Genomic DNA, 11,864 nt, shown 5'->3' with positions numbered 1-11,864 from the left:
AGTAGAAGGGACCTCATGTTTTTTGATATATGTGCAAATTTACACTTGATTGGTTTTACCAATTAGTGTCCAGACAACTCAAAAGTTGAAAACACTCAAAACTTTTGGAGAGTCATTGGATTTGATTGATATTCTGAGTCAGCAACCTATTGAGGGTAAGAAATTAATAAGTTGCACAAATTCGTTTCCTTCACCCCTTCAATTTGTACATTGTGATTCCAGGATAAATTGTTTCAAATGTACCTGTTCTCACTTCCCTCTTAGCAGAAGCAGTTCCCTCTGTAGAAATGGAAAGGGCCAATGACAGTTCCCTGATGGGTTTCATCCTTCTAGGCTTCTCAGACCACCCTCGCCTGGAGGCTGCAGTCTTTGTATTTGTCCTTTTTTTCTACCTCCTGACGCTTGTGGGGAACTTTGCCATCATCATTCTCTCATACTTGGATCCCCTTCTCCACACCCCTATGTACTTTTTCCTCAGCAACCTCTCCCTGCTGGACGTCTGCTTCACTACTAGCCTTGCACCTCAGACCCTAGTTAACCTGCGAGGTCCAGAGAAGACCATCACTTATGGTGGTTGCGTGGTACAACTCTATATTTCTCTAGCCCTGGGCTCCACTGAGTGTATCCTCCTGGCTGTAATGGCTTTGGATCGCTATATTGCTGTCTGCAAGCCCCTCCACTATGTGACAATCATGAACCCAAGGCTATGTCAACAACTGGCATCCGTCTCCTGGCTCAGTGGTTTGGCCAATTCCCTGATCCATGCTACTTTTACCTTGCAATTGCCTCTCTGTGGCAACCACAGACTCGATCATTTTATTTGTGAAGTACCAGCTCTCCTCAAATTGGCTTGTGTGGACACCACAGTCAATGAGTTGGTGCTCTTTGTGGTCAGTGTCCTGTTTCTCCTAATCCCCCCAGCACTCATTCTTATCTCCTACGGCTTCATCAGTCAAGCTGTGCTGAAGATAAAGTCAGTGGAAGCAAGGCACAAAGCCTGCAGCACCTGCTCCTCCCACCTTACAGTCGTGATCATTTTCTACGGCACCATAATCTACATGTACCTGCAACCACGTAACAGTTATACTCAGGACCAAGGCAAGTTTATCTCCCTCTTCTATACCATGGTGACCCCAACCTTAAACCCTATTATCTACACTTTAAGGAACAAGGATATGAAAGTGGCTCTGAAAACACTTCTGTCAAAAAAATTGTATTCCTTACAAGCATGATGTTCAAAGAAGTGTTTCCAAGTCATGTAGTCGCCCAGCTCCTATTGAGCCAAACCACATTACCGTATTTCCCAATTTCACACCAGTTAAACTTGTTTACTTAATCTAATAAGGGAGATTTTCCTCTTTTAAGTGTAACTGAACAAAATACATGCTTATTTAAATTCAGAGCTTGAGCCATGGGGAAGAGAGCTGTGTATGTTTTATAGATGGTAGTCCTCACAACAAAGTCTATATTTTATTTCTGACACTTATTCTCAGGGATTCAATAAAAGTAAGTAATTACATGTTTACCAGTTGTCTGGGTTACAAATTACTTTTTTGTTGTTGTTTTCATTTAGATGAATTATTTAGTGTTTAAACAATTTAAATTTACTTTATGTCTCTTCATTAACGATTCATGATGAGAAATAAGCACTTCATATATGTACTTCCACTACCAAGTCAGAAAAATACACTCTCATACTCTCAATTTATTAACTGTTCTTTTCCATATTCTCATTTAAAAGTAACTACCAAGAAAGACTATGAGAAACAAAATATACTGAGCATATTGTTTTCCTTTTTTGTTTTACCCCAAAAAAGATGCTACCTGTCCCTCACTCCCAGTTCCAAGCTAGATTCCATTTTAGAAATAAATAATTGTGCCTTCTCACTAGATTACATTATTCTTGACATTGTTGGTAAACAGAGCATCAAAAAAATTGGCAATTTTCACACTCACTCGTTTTATTGATATTTTCTCAGTTAAATGTGAATATTCAGATTTTAAAATATACATAGTTATGTTTATTTTAACTGTAACTGCAAAACAGAAGTCCCTACTGGGAAAATGCCTGGTGTTACATGATAAGGTAGGAAGATTCTAAACTCACATCTTTCATAGAAACCAAATCTACAGCAACTGATAGAGCAAATCCTTCTAAAAAGAACTGAAAATTGACTGAACAGCTTCTATTCAACCAGATAGGCCTCATAGAGAATGACAAAAGAGATGGAAGTACAGTAGCAAAGGGAGCCCCCACCCCCCCTCCCGTGCTGAAAACTGCAGTCGGGAGCCACAGTGAGAGAGTGTGAGGATATTCATCTGCCCTGGGGCATAGTAAAAGCCGTGGTTTAAAGGAGCAACTAGACATAAAGGTATGAGCCCTACAACCCTGCCAAATGGTGAGGGAAGTGCTGAAAATCTCTACAAATCACAGAGGCTGGCCAGTGCCATGATTATGGTCCGTCTCCACCTGATAGTGCAGACAGAGCAGGGTCTGGGCACCCTACCCTGCCTGCTGCCTCAGGCATCCCTGGACCCCTATTTCACACTAGCCCTGGATGCCCTGCAGCACACAAAAGTCGTGATTTAAAACAGATGCATGAGAGACTCTGGACTCCAGGAAACAAACTGAGGGTTACAGAAGGGAAGGGGGTGGGAGGATGTGGTAACTGGGTGATGGGTATTAAGGAGGTCACGTGATGTGATGAGCACTGGGTGTTATATGTAACTAATGAGTCATTGAACACTACTACCAAAAACTAATGATCTGCTATATGCTGGTTAACGGAACATACTAAATAAAATAAAAGAAATTAAAAAAATAAAATAAAATACAAAATAAAACAGAAGTTAGAACATAAATGACTCAGCCCTTAAACTCTGCCTACAGTGGGAAAACTGCTGAAAGTCTCCCTGAGGCAGAGAGGACGGCAAGCACCAGGGTTTATGTTCCCCCTCCACCCTGATAACAGAGGGAACAGGGTCCAGGTTTTATAGGGAGCCTGCTGCCTCAGTAATTCCCGGGCCACTAACCCACACCAGCCCAGATGCTTTGGGGCACAGAAAAAAAAAAAGCCACAGTTTAAAAGAGCACTAGAATATAGGCTGCTGAGGGTCAGAAGCAGGCAGGCATGACCCTCGCCACCACTTTGCTGTCCTCTCAGCCTCTGGCCCGGCGGGTGCCCCACACCTCTCAGTGATGAGCAGCCCCAACAGCGTGTCACAGCCCTGGCATATTCATCACCTTGTGGGGGCAGACATCGCCATGATCATGGCTGTACCTTTCCTCCAGATCTGCCCCTTCCTCCCCATGGTACATACACTACCTGTGCCAACACAGGGGCACATACCACACCAATGAGGCCAGGGGCACAGAGTTTGCCTAAAGTGCAGATGCAGCCCTGAAGGGAGAAGGTGACAGCAGCAGAAAGGAGTGCTTCATCTGAGGGGCACCAGCCCTCACCTCCCCCAATGTCTGCTTCAACTCCACGAGAGAAGATGCCCCCCATAACCCCAAACTGATACATGTACCACCAGACAAACCGTGAGAGCACCCACCTCATCCCAACATATGCACCTGGCCTGGGAACACTGGGTGCCATTCTGGGGGAAGAGAGGAAAGAAGGAGGAATTGAGGCAGGAAAGGCCTCTCTCAGGCACCCGGGGATGCAGTGACTATCCAGGAGGCCTGCATTTTTCTCTGCCAGAGGGAGAAAGCCTGGGTCCTCCTGGACAGTGCGGTTTATCATGGGCAGGGTCTGAAAGTCCTTGCTGGGTGGGTCTGAGGGCTGGGGAAGCAAGGAAGTGACTCCTCTATAAGCTGACTGCGGATAAGGGCATGAAAGCTCAGTCCTTGACATTTGGGGGGAGCAGCAGGTGCCAGAGCTAAAAAGCACCTTTGTTTCCCATTGATTCAGCTCTAAATGATTGGAAATAAATTTAAAATGTAACCACCTATTCAGAATCAAATAAACAAATAAAAGAGCAACTAGAATATAAAAGTTAGCCCTAAAACTCTGCCAAATGACAGGTGAGCTGTGGGAAGACTTTCTGGGTTTGAGGGGCTGGCAAGCGCCATGGTTTACATTCTCCCATGACTTTGATAATGTAAATGGGAGCATGGTCTTTGTGCCCTCACTGGTCAACCACCTAAGTGAGGTATGGATCCCTAACCCAGGCCATCCCCGGCTGACCCACTAAGGTGGCCCCGTATGTTGCACACCTGGATATGCCTGGTCAGCACTCACTGCTATTCTAGTCATCTTGCCAAAGTGACAGGCAGAAAGCACCATGGAGCGTTCAAGGCCTGCACCACTTTGCTCTCAATGACTTAAAAGAGCACGTCTAGTGCAGAGCACTGACATTTGAGACTTCCTGGTTCATTCCTATTTTAGCTCCAACTGTCTTGCCAGGGTGCCCCATGCATGGGACCTTCTAGGAAACTCTGGCCCATGTCTGCCTCAGCTGCAACCATGCTGCCAAAGTGGCCCTTGTACTGAGCATGCTGGGATAACCTGGCTTGCACCCCCTTCAGCTTCAACTGCCCTGACAGACTTCCTTCTGTACAGAGCCCTGAGACTCCCCAGCATGCATCCACTTTAGCTTCAACTGCTCTGCAAGGACACTATACATGGGAAGCCCTGGGAATGTCCTATCCCACGTCCACTTCAGCTCTCTGTCTATTCCTCCAGGGTATCCTCAGAAAGGAATGCTATGGGGACACCCCCTACCCTACCCCCCACCACAGCACACATAGCCATGCAGGTACACTACACACAGCCTTAACATGGTATGACCACACACAAGATTGTTTCTACAAGTTTAGGAGAAGTATCTGTTCAGCCTGCTACAGACTAAGGAGGACTGGAGAAAGAAAGTGCAAATCTATTCAGGGTTGCATTGTGGATGCCAATCTCAGTGTACTCAACTTGATCATTATAAAAAAGGGGAGAAGGATATTCCTAGACTCAGTGATACTACTGTGCCTTTTTACCTGGGGCCCAAAAGAGTGAGCAAAACCTGCAAACATTTTAATCTCTCTAAAATCCCTCAACAAAGAAGGTAAGAAACCTAGAACCAAAGCATCCAAGATTCAGTATCTTGTTACTACACATGTCCTCCAACGCAAACGTTGGTGTATTACTCTGAAGAAATGGTGAACTAAAAGAAAATAAAGAAGAGGCTGCAGAATATGCTAAACTTTTGGCCAAGAGAATGAAGGAGGTCAAAGAAAAACACTAGGAACAGAATGTCAAGAGAATGAGGCTGTCCTCTCTGAGAGCTTCTACCTCTAAGTCTGAGTAGAGTCAAAAATGAGATTTTCTAAGAGAAACAACAACAGAAAAATAGTAACAAGTTCAGCGATAAAAAAAGAATATAAAAAGACACAAAGAACATTACATAACCGTAAAGGGAATAATCTAACAAGAGAATATAACAATTGCAAATATTTATGCAACCAACATGGGAGCACCTAACAACATAAAGCAATTATTAACAGACATAAAAGAAATAGACAATAACACAATAATAGTAGGGGACTTTAATTATCTACTTACATTGTGGACAGATGATCCAAGCAGAAAATCAACAAGGTAACCATGCCTTTGAATGACATTTAGACCAGATGGACCTAACAGATATATTCAGAGCATTCCATGGCAAAACAGCACAATACACACTCTTTTTCAAGTGCACATAGTATATTTTATAGGATAGATCACGTTAGCCCACAAGCAAGTCTCAAAAAATTTAAAAAGATTGAAACCATATCATGCATCTTTTCAACCATGACTGTATGAAAATAGAAATCAATCACAAGAAAATAAAAATTGATAAAAGCACAAACACTAGGAAGCTAGTATGCAACTAAACAACAAAAGGTCAATGAAAAAAATAAAAAAGGAATCAGAAAATACATGGAGACAAATGCAAATGAAAAAACAATGGCTCAAATCTTTGGGAAGCAGCAAAAGCAGTTCTAATAGTAAAACAGATCTGTCTCAAGAAACAAGAAAAAGCCCAAATAAGCAATCTAACCTAACACACAAAGAACTGGAAAAGAAGAACAAAGTCCAAAGTAGAAGGAAAAGAATAATAAAGATCAGAGGAAAAATAAATGAAATAGAAATTAACAAAAACAATAGGAAAGACTAATGAAACCAAGAGTTGGTTCTTCAAAACTATAAAGAGACTTGATAAACATTTAGACAGACTCATCAAGAAAAGAGAGGATCCAAATAAAATCAGAATTAAGAGAAGATGTTAAAAGTGCCACCACAGAAATACAAAGGATTATATGAGAATATTATTAAATATTATATGACAAAAATTTTTAAAAACTAGAATAAATGGAAAAATTCCCAGAAACAATTTTCCAAAATTGGATCAGAAGGAAAAAAGAAAACAATCTGAGCAGACCAATTACTAGAAACAAAACTGAATTTGTAATAAAAATACTCCCAACAAACAAAAGTCCAGAACCAGATTACTTGACAGTTGAATTCTACCAAGCATTTAAAGAAAATTTAATACCTATTCTCAAACTATTAAAAAAAGAGAGAAGATGAAGAAAAGCTTTCAAAAATATTTTGTGAGGCCAGAATTACTCTAAAAAAAAGACATTAATTACAAAAAAAGAAAACTACAAACAATATTCTTGATGAGCATAGATGAAAATTTCTCAATAAAATATTAGCAAACCATATTTAAAAATACATTAAAAGGATTATTCAGCATGGAAAGTGGGATTTATTTTGGAGATGCAAGGATGGTTTAGTATATGAAAGTCAATAAATCTGATACACTGTATTAATAAAATGAAGGATAAAAATAATGATTATCTCAATCCATGTAGAAAAACATTTGACAGAATTGAACATCCATTCTTTTTTTAAGACTTTATTTATTTATTTATTTATTTATTTATTTATTTATTTGAAAGAGGGAGAACATAGCAGGTGGAGAGAAGGGCAAAGAGGAAGAGAGAGGGAGAGAGAGAATCTCTCAAGCAGATTCTGCTGATCATGGAGCCCAAGAAATCAAGAGTCAGATGCTCAACTGACTGAGTCACCCTGGCGTCCCTGAACATCCATTCTTAATAAAAACTCTCAAAAGAGTGGTTTTAGAGGGAACATACTTCAACATAATAAAGGGCATATATGAAAAATCCCCAACTAATATCATCTTCAGTGGGGAAAAACAGAGCTTTCCTCTAAGGTCAGGAACAAGATAAGGATGTCCCTTTTTACTACTTTTATTCAAGATAGTACTGGGAGTCCTAAGCACAGCAGTTAGAGAAGAGAAAAATGTGAAAGGCATCCAGATTGATGAGAAAAAATGTAAAACTTTTACTATTTGCAGATGACATGATACTACACATAGAAAACCCTAAAGACTCCACCAAAACCTGCCAGGATAAAAAAAAAAATTCAGTAAAGTTGTAAGATAAAAAATTAATACACAGAAGCTAGTTGCATTTCCATACACTAGTAATGAAAAGCAGAAAGAAATTTTTTAAAAATTCCATTTACAGTTGTACCAAAAAGAATAAAATAGAAATAAAATGAATAAAGGAGGCTGAACACTTGGAATCTGAAAACTATAAAACATGGATGAAAAAAATTGAACGTAACACAAATGAAAATACATGCTCATTGATTGGAAGGGCCAATATTGTTAAAATGTCTGTACTATCCAAAGCAATCTACAGATTTAATGTAATCCCTATCAAAATACCAACGACATTTTTCACAGAACTAGAACAAATAATACTAAAACCTGTATGGAACCACAAAAGAACTTACATAGAACAATCTTGAGAAAGAATAACAAAGCTGGAGGTATCACAATCGCAGATTTCAATATATACTACAAACCTCTAGTAGCCAAAACACTATGGTACTGGTCAAAAGTAGATACATAGACCAATGGAACAGAAGAGAGCCCAGAAATAAGCCCACACATATACGGTAAGTTAACTATAACAAAGGAGACACAAATATCCAATGAGGAAAAGACTGTCTTTATAAAGACAATCTCAACAAACGGACCTGAGAAAACCAGACAGCAATATGCAAAAGAATGAAATTGGACCCTTTCTTACATTATATAGAAAAATAAACTCAAAATGATAAAGGACATAAATATGAGACATGAAACCATAAAACTTCTAGCAAAAGTCATAGGCAGTAAGCTCTTTGGTCTTAGCGACATTTTTCTAGACATGTTTCTTTATATAAAGTAAACAAAAGCAAAAGAAACTGTTGTGACTACACCAAAATAAAAAGCTTTTGTACAGCAAACAAAGCTATATACAAAATTAAAAGACAACTTACTGAAAGGGAGAAGATTTTCATAAATGTTATATCTGATAAGCAATTAATTTTAAAAACCTACAAAGAACTTACATAAGTGGATTACAAATAAATAAATAAATAAATAAATAAATAAATAAATAAATACTGATTAAAAAAATGGGCAGAAAACTGGGTAGACATTTTTTCCAAAATGGCTACCAGACAGGTGAAAAGATGCTCATCATCATTAATCATCAGGAAAACAGATCAAAACCACAATGAGATGTCACCTCACACCGCTTCAAAATAGAATTAGAAAGACAAGAATTAACAAGGGTTGGCAAGGATGTGGAGAAAAAGGAAACTCCACACACTGTTGGTGGGAATGTAATTTGGAGCAGCTACTATGAAAAAAAAACAACAGTATGGAGTTTCATCAAAAAAAAAAAAAAAAAAAAGAAAGAAAAAAAATACCATATGATCCAGTAATTACACTGTTGGGTATTTATCTAAAGAAAACAAAAACACTAAATCAAAAAGATATATGCACCCCATATGATTATTGTAACATTATTTATAGTAGCCAAATACAGCAGCAACCAAATGTCTATAGAAAATGAATGGATAAAGAAGGTGGTGTGTGTGTGTGTGTGTGTGTGTGTGTGTGTGTGTGTGTGTGCATGTTTTATAAAAACATAATGGAATATTACTCAGCCATAAAAAGGAATGAAAATTTGCTGTTTGCCACATGGATGGAGCTAGAGAGTATTATGCTAAATGAAATAAGTTGGAGAAAGACAAATACCATATGATCTCACTCATATGTGGGATTTAAGAAACAAAACAAACAAAAGCCTTTTTTAACAAATATTGTTGGGAAAACTGGATATCATCTTGCAAAAAAAATAAAGTTGGATCTTTACCTTGACTGTATACAAAAATTAACTCAAAATGGGTCATAAAGCTAAACTCTTAGAAGAAAGCATAGCAGAGAAACTTTATGGCATTGAATTTGTAATGATTTCTTGGCTATGACAACTAAAACACAAAGAACAGAAGGAAAAAAACATAGATAAATATCACTTAATCAAAATAAATCCTGTGCACAAAAAGACACTTTTAGTAGATTGAAAATGCACGTCACGGAATTTGGGGACAATATTTCAGTCATGAGCCATGGATAGACACTATTCAAAAAGAAGATCTACAAATGGCCAATAAGCACATGAAAAGATCCGTATGGTCATTAAATCATTGAATTGAAAACCAAAACCACATAGTAGTACTTCACACATATTTGGATGGCTATTGCCAAAATAAAACAAAAAATAACAAGTATTTGTGAAAATGTGTAGGATCAGAACTCTGTATTTCTGGTGGGAATGTAAAATCGTGCATCCACATGGAAAAGAATATGGTGGTTCCTTAAAAAAATTAAAAATAGAATTAACATATGACCTGGAAATTCCACTTCTAAATAAATATTCTAAAGTATTGAAAGTAGGGGAGCCTGGGTGGCACAGTAGTTAAGCATCTGCCTTCGGCTCAGGGCATGATCCCAGAGTCCTGGGATCAAGCCCCGCATCAGGCTTTTCCGCTGGGACCTAATTCTTCCTCTCCAACTCCCCCTGCTTGTGTTCCCTCTCTCGCTGGGTGTCTCTCTCTCTGTCAAATAAATAAATAAAATCTTTTTAAAAAATAAAGTATTGAAAGTAGCATCTCAAAGAGATGTCTGTATGCCCATTTCATAGCATCGTTATTCATTCAATCACAACAGGACAAAAACTATATGATTCCATGTATATGAAATATCTAGAGAAGTTAAATTTATTGAGACACAGGGTAGAATGTGGTTGCCAGGGGTGGGGAAGGGAAGATGGTAATTATTTTTAATTGTGTCAAAGTTTCAGTTTTAAAAGAGGAAAATCTTCTGGAATGGATGGTAGTGATAGTTGCACAACAATGGGAATGGATTCAATAGTACAAAACTGTACAATTAAAATTAGTTAAAATGGTAAATTGTGTGTTGTGCATACTTAACCACAAGTGAAAAAATATTAAATTTGATTGAACTATTGATACACAAAAAACATGTTAGTATTAGATAATTTTTCTGCATTAAAAAAGTGGCAATTCCACAAGTTCACCTACTCTGTGGTTCCATTTATGTAACATCTATCAAAGGACAAAATTATAGAAATGGAGTTGGGATTAATGAACCCAAGAGCTAAGGAGAGGTTAGGGGTAGGAGTTAAGTGACTATTTAGGCAACGGAAAGGATCTTTAGTGATGGAACTCTTCCGTTAAGTTTTAATATCCTCTTTTGGATACATTAATTTTGACTGTTTTCTTCCGCTGCCGGCGGGTAAGGCGTGTATGGATACATTAATTTTGAAAACGTTACTATTCGGGAAAGAGCATAAAGACTTCTCAGACTCTCCTCTGCTTCACTTCATAAAACTGAAAGTGAATCTACACTTTTCTGAAAAAGTTTAATTAAAAAAATTTGAGTGACAGAGATTTATAATGATTTCCACGACAAGTTACATAAAGGTTAACAATGGCCTTTCACTGCTCTTGCTAATATCCAGTGTCTTCAAATTCCCTTAATTGATTTAATGACCCTGTTTAATTCCACATAAGACACTCAAAACAAATGTCAGCTTTTGTCATTTTATGAAATTTAATAATGTTCATCTGGAACAGTCAATGAAACAATAAAGAAACAAGTCTCATGTATAAATGTTTGACTCTAAGACATGGAAGAAAAATACAATGGCAAATGCAATCAGTTCACACTTTTAGTCACTATTCCCTCCATGTTACCTAGAAGTTTTTACAGAGCTAGAGAAAGCAAATAGGAAAATGTTTTGTGTTCAGTCCAGATTTACACATTTTCTTCCAACAGGGTATTATTTAGCTTATTCAATAATAATTACAGTTGATTTTAAAAACTTCAAACACTTTTTTTCCTGCACTAGATTTTATTTATTTTTCCATTATCTCTGAGACTTCAATCAAGAAATTATGTTTTTCTCCCTTTCTTCCCCAGAAATAACCTTCTTATTGCTCCTTTTGCATCTTTGTTTCTCAAGGTATAGATTAGAGGGTTTATAATTGGGGGAACTAGGTTGTAAAAGAGGGCCACGAATTTGTCAACATCTTTAGAGAAAGTCTGTTTGGGTTTCATATATATATAAATAAGGGTGGTATAAAAGAAAGAAACCACTGTCAGGTGGGACCCACAAGTCCCAAATGCCTTTTTTCTTCCTTCAGATGACTTAATGCCCATAACTGTCCAGGTGATGCATCCATAGGACACTATTATAAACAATAGTGGCAAAACTATAAGAATAATACTCACAACAAATATCACCTTTTTGTAAGAAGTGATGTCCCCACAAGCCAGCTGGATTGTTGGGGCTGATTCACAGTAAAAGTGGTGGATCATATTGTGGCCACAGCGCGGCAATGACATACCATACGCTGTGTGTGCTACCGAGTTGCCAAAACCAATTGCCCAAGAGGCTCCTGCCAGTGAACAGTAAATGTGAGGTGGCATTATGT

The 11,864-nt window shown here is 38.1% G+C and overlaps 1 protein-coding gene across 1 annotated transcript; it reads left to right on the top strand.

The window, feature by feature from the left end:
• The first annotated feature begins 278 nt into the window (after window positions 1–278).
• On the top strand, window positions 279–1,232 carry LOC123796513 (olfactory receptor 2G3). Its single transcript, XM_045804024.2, has one exon. It carries the CDS (start codon window positions 288–290, stop codon window positions 1,230–1,232), a length of 945 nt encoding a protein of 314 aa, XP_045659980.2. The 5' UTR covers window positions 279–287.
• Window positions 1,233–11,864: the final 10,632 nt, after the last annotated feature.

Source organism: Ursus americanus, chromosome 5 (assembly GCF_024610735.1).
Source record: "Ursus americanus isolate L20-20 chromosome 5, mUrsAme1.1.p, whole genome shotgun sequence".
NCBI classification, from domain to species: domain Eukaryota; kingdom Metazoa; phylum Chordata; class Mammalia; order Carnivora; family Ursidae; genus Ursus; species Ursus americanus.
This window is presented reverse-complemented; position numbering and strand designations above follow the sequence as displayed.